The sequence below is a fragment of the Pezoporus wallicus genome, unplaced genomic scaffold, assembly GCF_028554395.1.
Source record: "Pezoporus wallicus isolate ANWC-B61680 ecotype Strahan unplaced genomic scaffold, APGP_CSIRO_Pwel_v1 scaffold_8224, whole genome shotgun sequence".
Lineage (NCBI taxonomy): Eukaryota > Metazoa > Chordata > Aves > Psittaciformes > Psittacidae > Pezoporus > Pezoporus wallicus.
Genome location: NW_026641935.1, coordinates 572,872 through 597,145, shown reverse-complemented (window position 1 = coordinate 597,145; position 24,274 = coordinate 572,872). Strand labels below are relative to the sequence as shown.

General features: G+C 41.8%; 1 protein-coding gene and 1 long non-coding RNA gene across 11 annotated transcripts in view; one reads left to right on the top strand and one right to left on the bottom strand.

Annotated features, from left to right (window-relative positions):
- The window catches only part of PALM2AKAP2 (PALM2 and AKAP2 fusion), a 263,373-nt gene that overhangs the window by 86,679 nt on the left and 152,420 nt on the right, over positions 1–24,274 (bottom strand). For 6 of the 8 annotated variants that reach the window (XM_057426043.1, XM_057426044.1, XM_057426046.1 and 3 more), the window contains one exon: positions 20,648–20,730. In XM_057426043.1, the coding sequence (XP_057282026.1) occupies positions 20,648–20,730 (83 nt within the window). Of the gene's footprint in view, positions 1–8,480; positions 8,590–8,776; positions 8,802–20,647; positions 20,731–24,274 lie in introns of those variants that run through there. The other 2 variants (XM_057426053.1, XM_057426052.1) reach the window with 2 other exon arrangements.
- Positions 8,824–12,583, top strand: LOC130608253 (uncharacterized). 3 transcript variants are annotated; one of them, XR_008974488.1, is made up of 3 exons: positions 8,824–8,960; positions 9,789–9,875; positions 12,041–12,583. It is a non-coding gene; the product is annotated as an uncharacterized LOC130608253 (long non-coding RNA). The 3 variants fall into 3 exon arrangements; XR_008974487.1 differs by having other exon boundaries at positions 8,824–8,979; XR_008974486.1 differs by lacking the exon at positions 8,824–8,960 and having other exon boundaries at positions 9,320–9,875; positions 12,041–12,366; positions 12,460–12,576.

The following is a 24,274-nucleotide window of genomic DNA, read 5'->3' as shown; positions in this document are numbered from 1 at the left end:
GTATTCAGGATGAAAAGGGGAGAGTGCAAAGGTGACCCAAACTGGAAAATACACTGGTGCAAAAGGTGCTTGCTACCGCTGAGCAAGGATGTGAACCAATGCCACTGCCGTGGCTAAGCCGACTCCCCTGGCCAGTCCTTGGAGCAGTCACCTGCTCCAGGGGAATGACGCTACCCACACCTCTGTGCCCATCACAGACATCACATTCTCATCACAGACTTCAGGAGAAGTGGGACCCTGCCCCCCAACTCCAAGGAAGGCTTTTTTTTTGTTGTTGTTATCTTTGCAACAGCCAAACCAAAGAAACTCTGGCAACACTGTCACAGACTGCAGGAAATACTGAGAAACGCTATTAATATATTTCTCTGCTTATCTGTGTTTGTTAGCAGAGAGGAAAATCACAGGGTCTTCTCTTGCCAAACCATACCCACCATTATCATTACTCAAAGCCTGGGCTTTGGGTTTGAAGGATTTGGTGGTTTTGGAGGAGTGGTTTCTACCAGAGCTTTTCAGAGAAGGGTATAAACCTCAGTGTCTGAAACACAAGAACAAAGGCTCTAGAGAAGTCATTCTTTCAGACTCTTCTGATCATTACAATACCCTCTAGATCTAAATATTTTTGTTAGTTTTTATCTCTTCAGTTCAGGAAATGTTCTGAAACTTTAAAGAGTAAAAAATAAATTACTGATAGCAAGCCAAAATTTGTTATCAGCGAAGCTACTCTTCAGTTGAATACGAGAGGACTTTACTCACTCCTTAGGCTGGAGAACAATTTGTTTTTAGTCTCCTTACAACATCTTTTTTCTGTGGAGAAATTTACATAATCTACAGCAAGCTTCATATAAGAACACATAACCCAAATAAATATGAATTTACTACGAAAAGTCGTTTGAATGACGTTCTACAGCATGATTTGTTACTGTTTGCTGTTTTGCAGCTCACCAAAATTCAGCAACACAACATATACACAAAATCTGTTTCATCAACCCAAAGCTAACCGAATCTCCCAGCATCTAGACCCAAACATGAAACGCAACAGAGCAGTACAGGCCTTTTTGCATACTGACCAGCTACTTAGAATGCTCATAGTCCTGACTAGAATAGGCTGATAAGTTTTGTCAGCACGACACTCCACAAAGGATTGCTTCTGGTGCTGAAGCCTACCACCATGTTCTTGATGAATGAAACCATCCAGTTACTACAAAACGCTGACATCATGTCTAGCAAAGTGAAGTCCTCCTGCCGGGAAAGTGGGTCACCTTTTCTTCTTTAAAAAATTCATGTATCCTATTTCAAACTCACATTTGCCACAATGAGAACTGCAAGCCCTGCACTCTCTCCCTTTTTATCCCCCCTACTCCCTTGTCTCCCAAGGAAATTAAAAGAATTCATCAGATCCACCATCTAGAAAGATTTATATGGCATGATGTATTTCCCAATGCAACAGCACTCTGTCAAGCGGCTAATGCCAGTGGGATGTTCGCAAAGCACACATGTATGTGCAGGCCTTTTAACTGGTCAGACGTTCACTGCTCACTCCCCCAGTTTGAACCAGCAGCTATAACTGTGCCTAGAAGGAACAAACCCCCTAAGGCAAGGTGTGAACAGAAAGACCTCTGGTCTGACATTTCATGGTTTTTCTGCAGAAGTGTGTCTGCAAGGAGTAAAGCACTGAAGGATCAATCCCTCCCATGAAACTGAGAGAGGCGCACAACCTGCGGGGTCCTCCACAGACCACTCACCATTGTGTGCATGCTGTCCGTGTGTCATGAGGCTAACATAAAGGCAATGGCAGCCCATGCTACATTGGTAGAAGTGGTTTAGTCTTTAATTATCTTGGATTGATTGTATCTGAGGATGAATACTTCTGGCCAACACAATTTGGCCAGAGCTCTAAATGCCATCTAGCTCTGGACTTAATGAATATTGGAATAAGTATCCTCCTCTCACTTTCCTTCTTCCACACTCACCACTATTTTTAATAGAGAGTTCTTGATGTGACGAGACTTTATTACATACTTTTTAGGGTTTTTTCGCCTCTAGGTTGCTTACCAGTGCCTAGTGTGATGACAGAGACACTCACTGCAACATCTGCATCGGTAGGATCCCAGGTTTATTTTCTGTTCTGTAAAAAAAATTCCCACAGGCATGGGAAGAGGAATGCTTAAAAAATACTATGCACATGCTCCCTTCTCCCCACAGATCTACAGAGCAGGCAGTTCCTGATCACCTGGCAATATCCTTTTGGATTGTGGCAAAGTTCCATTCTTGACAGTTCACACTGCTGAGAACATAGGGTGTTGGCTTGATTTCCCTTCAGAAAGCTTGCAATAATCAAGAGTCTTGGAGCATGCAAGAGAACAGTCCTATCATCTTTTTCTTCCAGAAAGAAAACGGGTTTCCAAAGGGAGATGGCTTAATACAAACCCTATCCAGCTCGTCACAGAGAAGTCATGTCCTCTACACAGGCCAGCAGGATACACTGACTTGCCAGAGTCAACAAGAAGAGTAGGCAAGACATTCTCAAAAGCTGAACTCTTCCCACAAGAAGCAGAGATGAATAAAGAAATTTTGCTTTTGAATCATTGCTGCTATGCAGATGAAAGCCCTGAATTATGGAGAGGCCTGGAGAATGAATGAGAGGCAGAATAGCCATAAAACATTTTATTCAGAGCAGAACACGTCTGATGGCATCTAACAAAAAGAGCTGAGCAAGAAGTGCCCCTATAAGAAACACTAATTCTATCACAGGTTCTTTCTTTCAGCACAGCTGATTCTGAAAGACTAGCTTATGCACCAGTCAATCCCACTCTGTCTCAACTGTGAAACACTATTTGGGATAAAAACATGACACTGGCCACTGTAATACCTTCACTCACCTCCAAGAAATCACCAAAACTGCTGTGGGATACGTTGCCACTCAAAACTGAATTCTGGAGGTCCTGCTTATGTGCTAACAGTTTCACAAACTGGCTCCAGGACTCTCTAAATATGCCAGTAGCTCTTGTCAGTTTTCCAGCAACAACTTCAAGTGTGCATTTTTCACCCCCAAGGCTGATCCTCCTAGAAATTTCAAAATTACCTGAGCTCCCCATGCTACCCCTAAACTAATTAGGTGGAAAAAAAGATCTTCAAGAAGTTTAAGGGCTTAAAATATATCCTGGTCAAAACGATCAAGTAATTAGAAGTTATTTTTAACTTAAAAGTGAGGGCTGTTCCCTAGAAATCTTTGTCAATATACATTCTGATCCACTGCACCGCGTCACTTCTGTTCTCATTAACCAAGTTGATAAACACAGTTTATACATCGTGATGAACATAAATTTGGGCCTTTCAGATGTATCACCCCAGAAAGCCAAACAGACAACAGCACAATTGAAGAGCGCCCATCAAAAATGCTGTTAAAAGGCCTCGTTTTCAGACAGTGAATGGGCTCTTCTTCAGTCTATGCTGGCTCTTCTTTCAAAGCATTTCAAAGCATTTCAGGTGGCTGCTGCTGTGCTTCCTCAGAGCTGCTGATCACCAGGGATTTGTAGGGGATTCACATGGACTTGAAAATCAGAGAGAAAGATCAAGCTTGCACTGTCAAGGAGATACATGAAGGAAGCTAGTATGTCTGTTTGACATTTCTAAATTGAACAAAGCCAGGAACTGAACAAGAAGAACAGAAGTACAAACTACAGGTAGGACAAAGATAGCGATGGGAAGCATCATCATGGCCACTGGGAGCATCAAGTGGACACAGGACAGACTCCTATCAGATCACAGAGTAGAACCATAGAACCACAGAATAATTTGGGTTGGAAGGAACCTTAAAAGGTCATCTAGTCCCCTCCTGTAATGAGCAGGGGCATCTTCAACTAGATCTGGTTGCCCAGAACCACATCCAGCCTGGTCTTGAATGTCTTCAGGAATGGTGCATTCACCACCTCTCTGGGCAACCAGTGCCAGTATTTTACAGTATTTTTCATTTTTCCAAATAAACAGCAGTATCTAAAGCCAGGACGGGTTCTTCTGCACTGCTCTTTAGATCTAACTAACTAACCAAAACAATCACTTCGATTAAGCCAATTTCAGTATATTCACTACATCCACTGCTTTCACAACAGAATTGCTACAGTTGGACTTGATGATCGTAACGGTCTTCCCCAACCTAAATGATTCTATGAAAATACTGAAAATACGCAGAGAAAGGGAAAACATTTAAAAGAATCAGAGCACAGCTTTGGCTGAATTTTATTTTTGATGATCGCAACCAGCATCAGGAGCAAGGAACAACAAAGAACTGGATGGGTCTCACTGCTCTGCCAAGCTCAGCCAAGCTGTGTCAAGATCCCAGTGCGGCTGGGATCTTGCCCTGGTGTGTCCCTGTTCCAGTCACAGGCTCTCAACAGTTGAAACAATATTTTGTGGAAACCAGAATGTGTCTGAACTCTTGTGGCATTTCCTCTTCATATACCTAGTCCTTTAGCCCTTCCTGGGCTTCTGGGACAGAGTCCTCCTCTCTTTGGTGCGAACAAGATGTGCTAGTAAAACAAGTTTTGAAAAGATACGGACAGTGGGAACACCATGCCAAAAAATCACAATGGTGTGTTCACCTTGCGTGTACCTTAACTGTTTTAAAATCAGGTTAACTGACTGGGTTTATTGATAGTAGTTGCCATACCAATACGTGGGTTCTCAAGAGCATCACCAGCAAAAACCTTTTCTTGTGCTCACTCTTGGGGCAGGGTAGCAGCTAATGGATAACTCTAAAATTGGAAATAAAATGACCTATTTATGAGGAAAGTTGATAGAATTATATCTAAAGATTTGAGATTGGCTTCACGTTGCCTTTCATACAAAGCTAGAGGAGTACTGTGATAAATTTCTAATAGAACAAAACTAGAGAGACAAAAGGTTTGTACAAAAACTGCTGGGTAAACCTCACCTGCTTTAACAAAACCTTTTCTTCTTGTGGCAAAACTGCAACCTTTATTAACAGATTTATACTGATTTAATTATTTTGACAGTGGGGTTTGGTGCAGGATGCTCATGCAGGTGTACGTGTCAGCTGGTTCCTATTTCTGGTCTATTGTCTTCTGAAGCTTGCCCAAGGAGAGTTATTAAAACAATAAGGGAACTTCTTAAAAGTTAAGTTTTTTTCAAAGACAGGAGGATCTGGGTTGTGTAGTAGCACTCCTATAAGGGAATTATTCTCAACTGGCACTACTAAACTTGCCCCACATTTAACAAGACACAGAAATACGACACTCTAAGCATGTATACAGATAGAGATGTATTTTTCCCTGGAGTAATGGGGGGGAAATGGCTGTTACAAAGCTCAATAATGCTGGTGCCACTGGCCCAAACAATAAGGCGCAAGATGTCCGCTTGAATTCTTGGATTTACTGCATTAAAAAATAACTGTGATGTCAAATCACAGAGAACTGTTAGGAAGGAAGCTACATATGCTCTCATCTGTATTTGCATTTTCACCCAGGCCCAGTCAACAGAATTGTTTTACTTACTAAGTTACTCAGTGATTTCGGTTTTGGTGTGATGTTTGGTTTTTATATTTAAATCAGTACAGTCCTAATGTGTCTCCATTTAAGGTATTTTGCAACTATCAATGCAGGAGATAGCTCTTCTCACTAATTCAGCTGCTACAAAGGGAAATGACACAGATGCACAACACCTTTTACTGGTAGTACTAAACGCACTGCACCCTTAAAAAGTTTTCTTGATTCATGCATACTTTATACAAACATATGTTATATAAAGTAATACAAACACATGTACAAAAAAGCTTGTAAAACATGGAGAACCATTCCCTTCCAATGTACATGCAATAATGTGAATTTAGCAATTTACATACAGCAAGTTTCCTGCTCTTTTTCCTTTCTAACACTCAGAATATAGGAAGAGAGGAAATTAAGCCACAAAAGCCATTAGTGAAATCAACAGATTTTTGGAAAAAAAAAAAAAAAAAAAAGGCAAACAAATATTTGAAAGCATCCTTTACTCATGGACCATGAATCATCTCTTTAAAAGTCAATTAGGCAAAGCTGGAAAATTCTACAATGAACAGGACACGTTTTCGTCATTCAGTAGCAAATACCAAAGTTTTGCCAAGCACTTACACACATTTTTAAAGTAATATTCCTAACCCTTCTGAAGATGTATACATGTTTTGAAGGGAATTTGCTGTATTTTCAATAAATGATTGTTTTTCTCTGGTATTAATACGGGATTAAAGTAATCATTCTCTCTGCTATGAAATACCTAGGGAAAATTCTCAGTTTTGCAGTATACTGCATGTAAATACCATATCAAGTGATGAAAACACTTACTTAAGTCTTGCTACCACATTTCTGAAGAATTACTCTAAAGGAACAGTTCTGCTTTCTTCTGTAAACCCAGTGGCATAGTGTCATCAAATGAACAAAAAGTGAAACTCCTGAGCTCTCACTAATTATAAACTTAAGTCAAAGGATCTCTTTCTAAAAATTAAGGATGGCATGATTTACACTTGTAATGGACTGCTGAATACTGTTCATCATCAAAAAGAAGCCCATAATTTGTATTGCTAACCCAGAATTTCAATATGAAATATTTTTCTGTTCATTTTGTCATAATGCCAGAAAAAAACAACTATTGTGAATATGATTATTTGAGAGACACAAAAACAAATGACAAAATATGGATTTCTGTAACACATATTTTTGAGCAGTAGTTACGGGTACGATTTTTTTACAAACTAGGATGAGTCTTCCAGTTTCGGTACACTGTGCTTGCGCAAAGACCGTAAAACAGCCCTTAAGATCTGCTAATGTAGAGAAGAAAAAGGACAAAAGAAGAGTTCTGTTTTATAGCTGGGAAACTTCCACACTGAGGATTGAGACTTGTTTTTCAGGAAGGAGGGACAGATCTGTGGTCTCTAAAAGTTACTGTGTGTAATGCATCTTTTTTAAAGCTTTGTGCATGTTTCATCAGTACTGATTTACCATGACTGTCACTTGATTACAGAAAATTACAGTACTGGAAGGGCCCCTGAGATGCCATCTTAGTCAACATTTAGATTCCTGCAGCCAGCCACAACGGCTATGTGGACCATCAGGCTGTTTTAAAAAATCTTCTCCACCTGAGATGCAACTTCATCTTCTGCTGTGTGCAGGGACATAAAAGCTGTGATCTAAACACACACAAAATAACTTGCACTTCATAGAAGAATGTCATGTACTGCCACAGATACTGATGTACATGCGCTTTCCTTGGGTTTCCTTGAGGCTGGTGACACCAGAAAATGTAATTATGAAAATGAAATAAATCCGTGTCAGATACGCAAAACCTCTGCAAAACACTTACACAGCATGAATACAAATTGACATACCAGAGCTATGAGACAATGCTAGAATCAGAGGATATCATTACAACATTGAACTGTTAATCACAGCTCAAAATAAAACAGGTTTATTTCATTGATAAAATCACAACAGGGGGACCTGCTCTACCTCTTCCAACATTAAGCTGGTACTTTCTGTCCTAACGTACATCTTCTGGGAGCTGACAGACGATTCATCTAAAGATAAAAAAGAAACTTCAGCATAGTGACTGCTCCTTATGGCTAATGATTAATGTTATCAGGAACTCAAACACTGATACCCACAGTAGCCGCCTGCCTGCCCACCTCAGCAATAATCTGAATAACTTTTTCTAGGAAGAAACACCAGCGTTTGAGTAGTTCACACTGCAGTGGTCCTAAGCAGGAGCCAAATGGGAAGAAATCAAATACCTAAAACTCATGCTTCGCCGTTACTGAGGGGTCTAAAAATAGACAGACTTGGCACAAAGATGCGGGAGATTTCCTGTTCAAAACGGGGAGTCCAGGAAAAACTGAGATGCCCATGAAAAAAACATGCTGATTAAAAAATAATTACGTCACGGGTTCCTCAGGATCTCACCAAAGCCCCTGCGGGCCGCGGCGGGGGGCGCGCACGGACCCGCCGCTCCGCACTCGTCCCCCCCGGGTCCAGCGCCCCCCGGCACAAGGGATGTGCAGGCGCGGGGCTGGCGGGCGCACCTCGCGGGGTAAGTGAGGGCAAAAGCGAGCCCGCGTTCCCCCTCCAACATCCCCCCTTCCCTCCTGGCCTCTTCCCCTCCCACATTTTCATTCCCCCATCCCCTCCTCGTCTTTCCTCCCTGCCTATTCATCTTCCCTACTAGCCTTTCCCCGACCTTCTTCGCACCTCTGTCGACCCCCCCCAACACACACACCTCCCGCGCCACGCTTCAGCCCCCGCCTCAGTCCGTCGCCGTCCCCTCATTTCCACCTTTGCCGGCTGCAGCCCGCCGAGGGCCAACTTGCCGGAGCCGCAGCCGCCACCGCCGCCTTCCTTCCCGCCGGAGCCGCGCTCACACACACAGACCAGACAGACAGTCAGACAAGACAGGCTGGCAGGAGGACGCGCAAACACGCGCGCAGCCCCGAGCGGAGGTACCTCTCCAAGGCGCTCCCGCTCCTCCGGCGCGCAGCGTGCACCGCCAGCTACAAGCGCAGCCCCGGTACGCCGGGTGCCTCTTCTTCCTCCTCCTCCTCCTCCTCCTCCCCTTCCCTCTTCGCCCGCCCCCTTCACCGACGCCAGGAAGAGGTGGCTAACCCGCCGGCCGCCCCGTAGCCGCCCCGCCCCGCTTCGCGTTGTCCCACCTCGTCCCGGTATGGCTGGGTACCGTCCCGCGGGGCGCTGCGCCCCGCGGACCCTCCGCGCATCCTCCCCCCGCGCCGCGGTCGGGTTACCCGGCCGGCTGCGAGCCCTCTCCTATTACGGGAGCCCGCGCCGCGCAGGGCCGGAGGGCGGGAGCGGAGCCCCGGCGGGAAGCAGCGCGGCCCCGCGGCCCGCCTCCGGGGCTGTGCGGCGTGAGCTTCCTGACCGCGGCGCCGGGGGTTTCCGAGGGCTTCCGCGGGGTTTTGCTGCTAATCGGTGATATGTGGGTTTGGGGGTTTTGGGATTTTTATCTTTCCGGTTTTTGTTTGTTGGGGTTTTGTTTGTTTATATAAATACATAAAAATATATCGAATATAATTTATATATATATATATATATACACAAAAATGAATGTGACTTCCTTGGGTCCAAATGCGCTTGCAGCATTCCCAGTAGGCTGTGGCAAGAATTTCCACTGGTTTGTCACCCCCCCTGTGAAGAACCTCTGCCTTTTATTTTTGGTTTCAGTAAGAACTTTACTATGCCCTCAGCTCCTGTGCTGGAGATGAGGAACAGGTCCTAACCATCTCGTTGAACTGCTCATGAGTTTGTAGACCTCCGCTACATCACTCCTCCTGGCTCAAGAGTTTTAGGCTCCTCAAGAAGGCGCTTTGTCCATAGACTATCCTGTACCTTTTATCATCAAAGATGCCCTCTTGAATGTCAGCCTGATCTAATAGATCCTATTTGAGATTAAGAAATACACAAGATTTAAGATGAGGACAAAACATGGATTCATATGGTGGCACAGTGTTATTTTTCTCTTAAAAGCTAGTATTTTATGAAAAGTTTTTGAGCACAGAGCTGATGTTTCTACAGAACTGTCTGTGGTAAACCTGAGATTTTGTTCATGCAATGATCAGCTCAGACTCTACTGTCTTACACAATTGTTTCATTATTAAGTGTCAATTCATACTTATCTACACTGAATTTCACATATTGTCCAGTCAGCCTCATAATGTCCTTGTGTAGTTCTTCAGTCTTTCCTCTTACTGCTAACTTAATACCACTAATGAACGCTATTTCACTTCATTCTCTGGTGAGATATGAGTACACTGAACAGCACATGTCCCAGCACTGATCTGTGCAGAAGCCTACACCGTTCAGCACCTCCCTCCGTTGTGGGAGCTGGTCATTTATTCCTGTACTTTGCATTTTATCTTCTAAGCAATTACTGAACTATACCAGGGCTTTCCCTCTTCTTGTTGTCAGTTCTTCAGTCTCCTTAAAAACCTTTGTCAAGAGCCTTTGAGAAACCCAGTCTAATGGAAATTAGATCACCTTGACCACATCTTTGTTGATCCTTTCAGAGACCTTCAAGATGTTTGTTTAAGGCAGGACTTTACAGCTGCAGTGTTGACTCTTCTCAGATAGATAGCATTAATCCAGGTGTCCTTTAGTTCTAACCCAATTAGCATCTCTCTATTTGCACAGAACAGGCATGAGGTTTGTGAACCTCTAGTTCTCCAGAGTCTGTATTGAAGTTTAGTGGCACATTTGCCACCTTCACCTCTTTAGGTGCCAGTATTTTAAATGGGAAGTTAAATGCTGCTGTGGATAACTCAGCTGCTGCATTCTCTGGTGAGAACTCAAGGACGTGGTGCTCACAGACAGGCACGTTGCTACCTGAATGTTGTGACAGTGAAAAGGCTTATAAAAAAGGTAATGGTATAAGGAAATAGATGCATACATACCTAAGAGTAGACCCGTAAGTCAGTGCTATTAATGAAAGTAAGAAGCTATCTTAGTGATTAACTGTATGTATCCATGACCTTCTTTGCAAACATGAATCCAAAAACACAGAGTATGGTACAGGCAAGACTCCTCCAATGTCTTTGACCCAGGAAGCTGTTGCCATACTCCATATCTGCTGCTGTCTTATTTTGTTTCTTTCATACTTTGCTGTAAATTCTCCAGATGAAAAATGGCCCTTTTTAATGCACATTTTTTACTTGACACTAGCATACGGCATGGAAAGGAAGAAGGAAGACCAACTCTGAGCAGGGGGTGTTTGAGCTGCACCATCTAGGATTGTTCCCAGGAATGTCTGCAATTCAGTTACCTGCCCAAAGACAGGACTCCCTTTGTCTTCCTAGGATCCATACAGGTGTGTCTGGCATGTGCTAGAACTGTAGTATGGTTCCATTCAGCCCATTTGCAGGGAGCAGGCAGGGAGCAATGAGAAGCTCTGGCATCTGACTGAAGCAGCTATGCATGGGCATGCATCACTGCTCACACCCACCAGCCTGCCCTGCTGTCTCTGCTGCCACGGGTAGGTATGCTATCCAAATGGCAGTGTGGGGATGCAGGGGAAAGAGGAGCATGGGGGTTGCATCCGTTTTGGGTGTTTCAGAGGTCTGACCATGTTTGTTGGGTTTTTAGAAACTTCAGCTGATAGAACAAGCCAGTTATCAAAAGGAAAGGAGGGAGAAAAATATATCGGGCTTATTTAGTTGTTGAAACCTTCAGAACTATGCAGAAAGGTCTCCTCCAGGCCTTAGAAACATAATTAAAATAATCGTAGTCAGTCTCATGCTTTTTGAAGGTCTCAAGTTTTGGAGACTGGCAATACTGCACTGTAGAAAAAGATCTGTGATAACTGCAACCAAAGATGTTACACTGCCAACGGGGGAACTTCAGAGCTCCTCTTAGTGGGTTCCCACCCCTCTGCCCCTTTGTTCCAACAGTTACCTTCTGCTCCTATCCTGCTTACTGCCCTCATACAGGGTTGGACTGAACTGTGTGACTGCAGCATAGATTTTTTTCCATTAGATAAAGCAGTATCTAATGACGCTGATACTGTTTGAATTTTTATTTGCCTTTTTTTTTTTTCTTATGACAGAGATGCATTTACTTAGTAATAATTCAGGTAGCACATGACTAATATATCAGAGAGGAAATCAAATGTGATTTCACTGTGTGTATTTTAGTGAATTTTGCCTATTGGCTTCTAATTTTAATTTTCAACAGTAACAACAGCAGAAGAAAATTATCTTAAAGTTTGTTTTAAACATGTATTTTGTTAATGCTCTGTGATTTTTGAACAGTATTACAGAGGGCTTCAGGTAGGGAGAAGAAGGAGTTAATCTTTGCCAGGGTGCAGCCTTCCCTAATTTTTGCTGTGAAATTAAAATATCTTTATCTAAATAATGAATTGTAAGATTAGTAGGTGTGGTCCCAAAATCTCTGAAAGTAGGAAATGTATAATGATCAGCTGCATTAAGCCAACTTTTGTCAATAAAGGTTGTTATTTTAAACATTCAAATGACAGTTCTTTGCCTGTCATTCCCTTTCAGGCCTGCTTTATGTGCCCTGTGAACTGAAAAGGGATATGTTACTCCTGGTATTACCTCATTCCTCCTCCAGTGACTGACAAACATACATCCCAAGGCTGTGCTGAACATGTAGGAAAAATTGAGAAAAAACAAATCCTGAGGTTGTGTGACATTCTTGGGAAAGCTCAAGGAAGTGTGACTGCATGTCTGTACTAGTATTTGTAGGGACCTTCGAAGCTTAAGTTATTTTCCTATATACATAGGCTGTGAACAAGAGGACTAGTGCCACTGAAGTTAGTGGGAACTGCAGACACCAAACACCTCTAATAACTGGGCCACGTGGTTATGTGAGGCATTGTTATTATACAAAAAGGCTTTTATTTCTGCTCTTTTTTCTCTGCCACATAAGCTGACCTAGTTTACAATGTGCCTCTGTACAGATGCATGCTCTTCCATGGGCAGAAAGACGGCAGGCAGAGCCATTGCCAATGAAGAGTGCCTGGAGTTAGGAAGGGGAAGAGACACAGGGCAGCTCAGGATGGTGAGATAAAGAGAAGGAAATGAAACACAAAGACATTTAAAGGAGAAGAGAGAAATGGAGAGAAGACAGTGAAGTCATATCCATATCTACTGCCCCTGAAATATCTAGGAGACAGAGGATTTACTCAGAGTCTTTGCTGGTATATTGGACCCTAGTTTCTGTGTGAGAGATTTTTATTTTCTTTTAACTGTTATACAGCAAACCTTCAAATAGAGAACAATTCACAGGGTGTACCTCTTCCTATTAGGAAGAAATTCCTTCAGGTGCTGTTTCACAGCCTAGCATACTGTTCTTGTTCTCTATGAACTCTTAAAGATGCTGAGAGTAGTGCAGAATAAAGAAAGGAAAAAATACTGTGATAATGATGCTGGATATATCAGGTGCTTTTACATTTATAAAATGAAATGTAGTCTTGAAAGATGATGCCTGATCTGGGAGCCTCCACACTGTGTATAAAAAATGGGGTTTGCTTGGGATGCAGAATTTTAAGTGTCAAGATTAGCTGTCAGAAATTTTGTGCTTAGATTAATTTTTCATTCTTTGTGATTCTGGTTACTTCTCTGACTGCAGAATAACATGCACATGAGCTGGCTGAGGGAATGCATTGGCTTGTGGTAATGCATGTGAGATGAAAATGGTACTTGTGTGTATTCTCTATGCATTTATAAAACTAATGAATGCAGAGATCCATCAGTCAGCAGAAGAGCTGTGGGAAGTTTGGAGGTCACATTCATAAATGCTTTATATTCAGTACAGGGATGAAATGTCAAGTATTACAGAAGTAGGGAGTTGCTGGTTGAGAAGTGACTGGAGATCCCTGTTCCATTCCTGGTGTTGCTGGTGATCTGAGATGTGACCAAATGCATATCACCTTCCCTTATATGTCTTTATGAGTTGATGAATTTTAAGACAGGGACTGCCTGTTAGTGGATGTTTGCAGAACATAACGGGACCTCAGCTGTGGTTGGGGAGTTCAAATACTAATGTAATACGAACTTAAATATTATTTTCTTAAGTTACTTAGCTGACTAACAGGCTCGTTTAGATACTTCTATTATGTGGTGAAATAGCTTGGCAAGATCTGTATCAGCAACTAGCAACATGAATAAACTCATTGACTTATATGTGACTCCTGAGTAAGTAACGTTTTAGTACTGGCTCCATAAACTTTTAGTCATCATTGGCTTACAAACTACATGCATAGCTGTGCCAGCACTTACCACACTGTGTAGACTATTTTACTGTCACAGTACTATTACTCTGTCACAGGAGTAATACCCAGTAGTAACTGTGTGTGTAATCCACACCCACGTGAAGCAGTTACGCTGTTCTGCAGTTGCAGAAACAGTCCAGTTTCATTGGCATTATGTTCTCTTCAGTTCATGGGAACTGTTAGTTCCCCTTCATGAGAAATCCAAGGAAATATTCACTCCCTGTGATGCTGTAAGGAATATTGGTTTTTAATTGCAGCTCATGGGGATACCGCTGCATAACTGACTCATGGTTCTTCCTCCTTCTTCTGGAAAACGCAGTCATTGCAAATCTGGGGCTCTGAGATGTCACTTAAAGCTCTTTACAGTCTTACTCCAGATAATGTTTCTGCTTTGATTACTCCTGCCTTATCTTACTCTTTTGGTACCCTCTTCCACAAGAGTTCCCATATCTTTCCCCTGCTGTGGGCTTTGTGTCTCCTTTCAGTCTGTTACTTTTCCTAAGCACATGAGAAAAAAAAAATCCATTCAGTAGTATCCCTCAAAACTCTACAAATCCCTCTTTTAAGTCTGTTTCATCAGTAACATCAACAGAAGGCAGTCCTGAAAGATGGCTCACCCGTGTCCAGCTTGCCTGACTGAGCCTGAGGATCAGCAGGGACAGGGAGTCTATATAATTTTCTGACTTACTGTGTGCATAGGAGGAGCTATATAAATATAGCATTACTTTTTGCCACAGCTTTACATGTTCTACGTTTACGTCAACAGCTGGGGCAAGATAATCACAGACTACAGTACTTCAACAATTATGAACAGTTGCATACTGTTCCTCCAACTGAACAGGCAATGCAAAAAAGATTTGAAGAGCAATCATTATTTTAGAAATCAGGAACTCTAGCTCTGTAACTCTTCTGTACAATACTTGAATAGCAGATTCTCACAAAGAGCATTTGTTTGTGAACTAAGGAGCTTGATCCAAAGCCCAGTGGAGGCTCTTCCAATGCATTCGATGAGCTTTGGATTAAGTCCTTCCTGAGGAACAGATGCAGCATTTTATTCACTGCCACTAGAACAATAAAAATGACAAGACAAAGAATAAAGTTGTTTACAGAGAATAAAGCAGTGTTGTCCTGCAGCAGCTTAACTACATTAGGCTCTATAAATAAAAGAAAGTCCTATAGAGTTAGTAAAATTGTTTGTGTAGCAGAAATATTTAAATATCTCCCCATATACACCCAAACACAGTGTATTTCACTGAGTATTCAACTTCCCAGTATTTGCAAGGACTGAGTTAATAAACATGACTACAAATTCCAGTTGCGCAAACAAAGATAACACAGAAGTAGTTTGTTGCCATTAATCATCAAAACTGCAATGGAAGAGCGAGCTGGCATTTTTTTTAATGTCATGGCTTTTAGATGGATCCTAAGTGTTTTCTAAGACCTCGACTAGAGACAGGCTTCCCTTAAGTAAGTTTATCTCATTTAACATAATAATTTCTTATCTGGCCTGTAGATTTTATCAAAATGCAAGCAATAATGAGTGTTGAGGAGCAGAGACATTTGCCCCTGCAGGAAAAAGTGGGGCCAGTGTCACCCCAGGAAAAAGAGCCGACAAGGGAGATAAGCAGCTGTGGGAGACACAAGGGAGCAGACTGAAGCAAAAGTGGCAGCAAATGAAAGAACAATTAGCAGAAACTAATCTGGGTGGGAAACTTTCAGCAGAGACGAAATATGGAAGAAATTTGATCAGAGGCTTTCAAGACGTCTGGGTAGATCCTGTAAAGACATCTAGTGGGAGAGAGAGGGTGCAAGCAGCAGACAAAACAGGATGGGCTTTTTTAAACACCTTCATGGATTTATGTAGGAAGAGAATCAAAAGTGGACAAATACTATTATACAAAACTGTGCCTGTAACTATTAAAAATAATACCATTTAAATTTTACCTGCTCATATTTAAATGTTCATAGCTTTTTCATCTCACAAGTAGCAGCATCAGAAACAAGACAGTATTCTTAAATACTTTGCATTATCACACAAAGCAAACACAGTGCTTACTTCAGTTCCAAACATTAACTAAATGCAGAAAGGCACATTTTGTCATGCCATCTTTTTCTGGAAGTTTGACACAGGTGTGCTCAGAGAACTATGAAGAAGAGAAATGCTTCTGTCTTTGCTTTTACTCCCACATGGGGAATCCTGTCAGCCTCCATGGACTGAAATCACTGCTTCACAGAAGAACAGCAAAACCCTCTTACCATACTCTTAATATTTCCACCTATATATTGGTCTTAAGGAGTGGTCCTGCATGCTCTTCATATCTTTTGATCTTCTAAGTTTTGCACACTGAAGTACAAATCTCCAGCAATCAGACTGCCTTCTCCACACATTTTACCGAGCCCTCCCTATATTCAAGACTGGATGCTTGTTCCTTCTAGTGCTACTGCACAGTGGTGTTAGATGTCTCCAGTTGGGATGTGTCATTTGCTGTAGGGTGGATGGCAACACTAGAAATCGGTAAGTGAGAAAACAGATCCTACCTGAAGGTCCTCAGAAAGTCAGAGACAAGTGGGTCATAGTCAAAACAGAAATTATTTGTCCCATGACAAAAAATGTTTTCCTCCTCAAACAACATATTTAAGTTTTCAAAAGATGCATCCTTTTCTCGAATTAGAAAGACAGCAGGCCCAATCCCTAAACCTGTGGCCAGCCTGAAGAACTGGCTGTCCCTGCAGTAAGCTGACGTCTTAGCTTCACTGCATTTTCTGATCATCAGAAGTGAAATCAGGCAAAATGAAAGTGTAATGAGGTGATAAGACAAGTTGATTGTAGGCCTGCTAATTAAAAATACACAGTATTCTCTGTGGAAATCCAGCTCTGCACTATGAAACTGCTATGTGTTTCAATGTCCAGCTCACATACTGTAGGAGCAGGCAATCTCATTTGTCTTCATATATGAAGGTAGGTGGGCATGTTTTACACAGGCACCACAGCTTGGGAGTCTTGTTACTTTGCTTTGGCAGTTTCCGTGCAGAGCCACAGAAATAAAATTACAATGCCAGAGGTCAAACATAATGTCTCTGATGGCTTTGAATGACTAACAATCCTCTGGCTTCCCTAACCAATGTTGCCTGCCTTGGTCATGATTTGAAGACGCACAGGAGAGCAATTAGCACAGACCATAATTGGAAATGAACTCTTAGCTGTGTGCTATGACATGCAGTTCAGTAACTCAGATGAATTCTCCTCTCCATTAGCTAGCCCAGCTCTGCTGACTTAAACATGAGGTGAACTACGGCCAGGACCAGGGGTGAAGAGCATGACCTGAGAAACCGGTAATAAGAGCTGGCAGGAGCTAGTTGGAGAAAGCATCAGCTGTTTTACGCCTTGGAGCTGTGTGCTGTGCCTTGGATTGTTACTGAATTTCACTTCAATTTCCTATGAATTTCAGCAGTACCCCTCCATAGCTGTTGTGGCAGCAATATACATCCTAAACTGCATTGAAGGGTAAGAGAGGAGGGGGTATAAGACCATGCAGGCTTATGCTTGGAAAGATAACCAGGGATTTTTGTCATATGGCCTCGCAAGCTTCAGAATCCTATGCTGTGCAGAAAGAACATCTTGCTTTTAAACTGCCCCAGAGTGCTGAAAATACCACACGTCTGTGATTTTGAGTTATCTGTAAAGTTTTCAGCCACAGTGCAGTAGGGCAAGGGGGAGCATGAGGAGATGAGGTTGTATCCTGCATCTATTTGGATGTTTTGTTTGTTTTTAAGCAGCTGCCCAGTGAAATTAATTAATCTTTCCAAAGATGTCTGGACTCACTTGAGTTCTTTGATGATACAATCTTTCATAAAGTCAGTGAAAGAGCAAATTGAAGTTCTGTATCTCTGATTAAATATTCCATGTCAGACAGGATAGCAACATCCTTTCCACTGCAAAACAAATTATTTCACCCTATGCTAATCTTTTTATAGTCATAAAAGTTTTGTTAAAATTAGGAATTCACCAAGACAATCTCCCAAGCTCCTGTATATCTTCTTCCTTGTGGTGTATATTTACGTCTTCTTCCTCGTTACCAGTCAGCAGTAATGACGGTAGAAACAAAGAAAAACAGCTGCAGTTTATGCTACTCCCACACACATATTTGTTCTCCTTTTAAAGCAAAAGCTGCAAGTGATAGAGTACATGGTATTCTGAACTTGCACTCCAAAAAGAGCTACAGGCATAACAGGATGTGTTTTAAACACAACAATGAAGAGGCAGCATTTTGCTATTAAGAAAAGAAGGAAGAAACATAAAAAACTCTGAGAACATTCATAAACTTTGTCATGTTCAACAACAGGTCCAGCCTGTCTTGTTCTGAGCACATGACATAGAGTGGCTCCTTCCTTTCTTGTCAGGAAGAGCATTGATTTGCTTCATGACAAGGATCAAGTGTAGTATTTTTTTTACTAATCCATACGCTGTCTTCACTGGTCATGAATGTCATTACCTATTAAATGTAAGAGTTTTCTATGCTTTACTGAAAAGTGTGCAACTACCATTGACTTGAACCATATTGTCAAGAGCACAGTATGGACCTAGAGGTAGCTTGGTGCTTCTTGTTAAAAGCCTGTTAAAGTTCAAGGGAACTTCATGGTGGCCCAGGTCTCCACTTGGAGAAAGTAGGCTGTTGAAATAACAGCTATGCAAAGTTCTGTTTCCTGATTTCTATTCATTGAGATCTACTTTCTCTTGATATGATAAAAAAAAAACATATTTCAGCTGGGTCAGCATATATTCTCTTCAGCTTTAGTCTAGAACTGACATTTTTCTTACATGAAAATAACATTGCCCATTTGACTGTTTAGCAGTAGAGAGGACAATTGTCTTGTGTTTGTCTCTCTCAGCAAATGCAAGCCTAGAAGAATTTCTATCCAGCTGCTCCATATTGTCTTTGCCTTGAACACCAGGTTTAACACTTCCACAAATTGTTAGCAAGTTATTAAAGAAAATTTCAGCACTTTGTCATTCACTATGACTAAACGAATTTTATTACATGCTGGTAAGGATACTCTCCTGGACTTTATTGACTTTCCCATGCCAGCATTTTGCTGATTCTGCTCATGCCGCATCAGTGACAGCCCTGAGTCAGCCTCCCTCTTACAAGGTTCTGCCATTAAACCTTTTCCTTCAGTGGGGACTTGTTATTAAAAAAAGAGACCAGTTTTTTAAAACCAAGGACAAAATGGTGCTAAGTCAGGTTTTATTCTGTGTGATGTTACACTCCCAAGCATTGGAGGTATTGTGTTATTAAAACAAATTGCATTCCAGGGTCATTGAAGTTTTTTTCTCCCCTTTCTTAAGCATGACCTTAACTTAAACCAGAGAAAGTTAGGAACTGATTAAACTCTAGCTCAGAGCTTTCCCAGCAGTCCAGTGATACACAAGCTACCACAAAATGATGCTAAACTGAGCACAGCGCTGCTAGCAACCAGTGAAAAATGTCTGGGAATGTCTGCGCAAGTCCATGCTCCAGATGCAGTCAGAATGATTTAAATATCTGAATTAATCATAACATGAAAGTTTTGTTTTGATAGTTTTGCATTATCAATTTGAACCTCAATTTTATTGTGTTGTGTAGTAGTTGCCTAAAGAAAGGTGGATTCTCACTGACCGATACCCCTGAGGATATGTTGATTTACTGCTTTATATAGATTTAATCTTAAATTTGGTTGTTGTTTCTTGATAGCTAAGAATATGAAATTCTGTGCTACATTGTCCATTCTAAATTTTTAAGCACATTTAGTGAGGTTCATATTTCTTATTAGCAGATTTGTTTTGTTGTTTCATTTATATATATATATATTTAATTATGTTGGTCCATCACCTTTTGGATTTTATTAGTATTTAAATAAAAACTCTTGGAAACCTGGATTTTTAGAAAACTACGAGTGTGTTTTGTGTTTGGTTTGTTATTTTTTTTTTAATGGTAGGCGAAACTACTAAATATGATAAGAAAAATCTAAAGAAAAGCTTTTCAAAACATGTTTTGTGTTTACCTTTTGCTCATTAAAAAAAAAAGAAAAAGTTTTAGCAGATGCTGGATTTAGCTGATAATTCATCAAGGCCTCTAAGGTTTTAAAGCTAGCTGATCTGAGCTTCTTACACCAGTTTTCACTCACAGACCAGGAGAAGATATGAAGTTGCTGCATTTTTATCTTTAAATGCCTCTCTAAGCAAAAGAATTAATTATTGGGCTAAACTTAACTAATATTAATGAAAAATCCCAACCCACTGCTTTTATAGCAGAAGTCTGAATTATGCTTTATAAGTTTAATCTGAATCAGTTTAACAACCTTGATTACTAATTTGATTTATTTAAAGAAATGTGAAAGATTAAAGTAAATTTAAGCAGGAATATGGACAACGTATATCCAAGTTTGCACTTTTGTTTAAAAGAACAGTTTATGACAAATATTGTTGGAGAGGCCTTTAGTTTTTAATACGGTTGGTTTTGTCTTTAGATATATGTGCTTCACACTCAGCAGTGTCAGCAGGCCTGAAGATGAATGTTCTGGCCCTGTGGGAATTCACTTGCCCATTCACTTCCTTTCTACTCCCAGCATCATACTGACAAATTCATTTGCTGCTCTTAAAAGCACATGGCTGCACATGATTGCACTGAGAATGAAAAAGGAATATTCCCATCATGCATTTTCTAGCAAACTGGTGGGTTCCCAGCCACCCCAGGCTACCAGGTGAGCTATCAGACTACCTCCTTGCAGCTGAAGATGTGCCCTATGCCACTTAACAGAGTGCCAACAAGCATTATGTCTGAGCACAGGTCCAATTCCTGTGCTTCCCACAAGAACATGGTGGGAAGAGACTTACCCCTGCACCCTCCTCGGCTTCAGGACTTTCGCAGGAGCAGGATCCCGGCGGGTCCCTTGGCAGCATATCTGATCCTTCTGCGCCTACAAAACCAAAGACATTTTATTGCCCATGGGAGAATATGTATGGTCGAGAAGTTGCTTTGCTTTGCTTGGATCCATTTCTAGCAGCCACACTCTGTCACGAGCCTGGTATCTCATCAGTGTTGTTAAAGAAAGCATAAAGGGTAGAAAAATAATGACTGAAAAATATCTTTGCCAGCTGGAGAGAGCTCTGCGTGCTGTGGGGAGGCAGCTGCCACTGGGAGAGAACACAGCAGGTGCTTAGCAGGTTGCACAGCACACCAAGGCTGAGGAAGGGTATCGTCATCTTCCCCTTCAGCAGCCATCCCTGCCCCGAGGGTGGTACCCAGTACTGGGGCTGTGGCTGCCCTGTCCCTGATGGGTTGTGGGAAGGCCCTGGCTGCCAGGTCCAGCTTTGCCACCCTCAGGGAGTCCCCCAGGCACTGGTTCCTCTGTGCTCGCCTGTGTTATGGTGCTGAAGGTACGCCCGCGCTCACACCATCCCGGGAGAGAAGCCATAGGGCTTTTCTGCACTTCTGTGCATCCCTAGGGAAGGATAACTAAGAGCATCTAGGATCGTAACTAAGAGCATCTAGGATCGTAACTCAGAGCATCTCATTAGTTAACACTGTTCCTCAGCCAGTCACTAATCACCTCTGCTTATGGGGTGAGGGCAGGTCTGGAAGAACCTCTGCACTTTTGTTTCTACATCAAGCTTAAATTCTGACTAAGGTAAGAACATATCTGCTGATTTCACCTCCAGGTACAATCTTGCTTAAGTATAGCTAGCCACAGACAGCATTACTTTTGGAATTTCGGTAGCAATGGCAATAGTTAAAATAAATGCCAGTGGATTAGAGTCAGATTAAATCGGTGAATATTTTCTAAGATGTGAAATCAAATTATAGGGGTTACATGATCTCCACTATGGAGCATATGGGTGTATAAAGATTTATAGATATCTCCAGTAACACTGTTGAATGTACACATTCACAGTGAGAATACAGTGAATAGTGTTCTTTGTGCTACCACAGCACTGTGTGCACCTACTAGATTTGAAATATGGCTCATGTAATAATACAGCTTGAAATGGCTCTTCAGTCCTTGGTCAATACAAGGGCAGTTATTCATGCCCTCTGATGCTACTTCACCCTATAATCTTGAGCATTTGTCTTCAGACCACTACTGGCTGTGTGTACTCCACAGTTGTGTTGTGATTACCTACAAAAAAGGATCTGTGAATCAGAGATGCTCTTTATTTGTTGCTCCAGCAGGCAGTGGCACATACCAGCAGCACTAGCATGATCTGAAGTCTATCTCTGCTTGGAGGCACTGACTACACACTGGTATTTTTCTTTCTAACAATATTGGCTGCTTTCCCTGCTTTTTGGTACATCAGATTTTTTTGCTCTAGGGGAAGCATATTTAAAAACATCAGTGAAACCTATGTGCCAAAATCCTGTAGGTGCTTTTGACTTCCTCCTGCACAGTTTTTTTGGAGCTGCATCCTCCTCTTCCCATGTGCTGAGCTGTGGGGTCCACATAGTCGACAGAGCCAATGGGCAGCCCCAGCAGGGTTTAAAGGCTGCTTTAAAACCAGTGGAAAAGCACAATAATGAAATTGGGACCTTTTCTAACTGTTGTGCTCTCAGCACTCTGGAGAAGTCTACAAAGCCAGACGTCTAATCGCGTGACTTTACCACAGGTTTGATCCTTCTTTTGCATTCACCTCTGCTGGGGTTCCCCCAGAGCACTGCGGCTTTGGAAGCAGTGCTGCAGAAGAGGCATGTAGTTTATTCTGTCCCCATTACTTTTTTTCTGCTGTTTCGGAATTATTTTTTTTTCTTTCCAGCTCACTTTGATAGCTTTATCCATGCTAATTTCAGGCTGAAGGACTCTCCTTGTCATATGTCTATGGAGTATTTCAACACAGTGGGCTACTGATAGCTATATGCTCTCCTGCTATTCAAATACAGATGTAAAATAGAACTGTCTGCCTTTTTGTGTCATTTTATTAAAGCATCCTTTCACACTCAGGACCCTGTGCATCTTTTTTCTGAAGTGTATTTGGAATTGTGAAGCCTTCAGGATGTTGGTAGGAGTGAATCAGAGGGTGGAAGCAGTGTGCATCACTCGACATCTGAATCAGTTTCAGGTGTGGTTCAGAAAAGAGGGATGAGTTCATTAAAAAACATACTACTGTTTTCTGCCAAAGTGCTGATGTATATGTAACCCATGTCCAGCAAGAAAGGGCAGTCTTGTGATTAGGATACTAAATGGAAATGTGGGTTGCCTCATTTCACACCTGTGACTAGCATTTCTTGGTAGGACCTGGCATTGACTTAAGTTGTCCAACCATAAGTGATATTCCCCATTGCTGTTGGCAACACATGAAAGATTAACTAGAGCATGTCAGTGGTAATATAAGCAGTTAACTAGAAAAAAAAAAGTCATGGAAGTCCATGGCCTAGAAATTAACGTTCACAAGAAAAGGATAGATCTCCCCCAAATCTCACAAAAAAAATATAGATACCATAAGCCGCAGTAGACTTCACCTCCACACCCTGTATTTGGTGACAGACCGTATCTGCCATATAGCATGGGCCTCTGACTTTATCTACATAAAGGACATGGCAACTTTATAATGACCCTTGGATTAAAAAAAAAAATAATTCCAAGCATGTTCACATCTGTGGACATGTTGTAAAGGCTGCACATAGTACCAGTTCATACTGCCATTATCACAGCTAAAGTTTTACATCTATCATCGTCTGTATACAGCAGTGATAAAGTAACTCAACCAGAACAGCTGCAGGGCAGCTCCGTCAGCACTATTGGGGCTCAGTGGCTTTTCATTCATCTCTGTGCATGCTCGCTTCACTTCTGTGTAGCACTGTGCTGACTTATTTGTTTCCTTTTATTTGCTGTTGATTTCAACTGTGAATAGGGTTTGATGGATGACAGGAGTTTAACAATAAAGAGGACCAGACAATAGAACAGGAATGAAGCTGAGCTAACATTCTCTTTCCTTAAGAGACATATCTGTGCAGACTTAGGAGAGAAGTCAGGGTGCAGATAATGAGAAGGAATTTGGGGTTTTAGCTGACCACCATCAGCCAGAATAGAAAGGAATGGATGTTATCAAGACAAAAAGGATGAAATTTGAGTATAAGAGGCAGATGCCCAGATCCTGGTCATACAGTTGGCAGTGAAACTGCAGAATATGGATGAGGAATAGAGGTACTGATGAGTGATCTGGAAAACTGTTGTGCACACCCACTCATTGCTCTTAGCAAAAAAGGGGAGATTTTAGAAGTTCATTCCTGAATCACAGTTCTTCATGGTCAGCACTGTTACGATGGGGGAAGCACCTCTCATTGGTTAGCAGTGACCTGGGGCAGTACACTCATCTCAGGGGTGCTTGCTCTATCCATCTCTGTCTGTCACCCATTTCTGGTCTGCTTCTATAGGACCTGGACAAAGAAAGGAAACTTTAAGATGCAATTCAGCTACCAATATATGCCAGCTTTCTACAGGAGCTCACAACTCCCTTAGAAAACCCTTC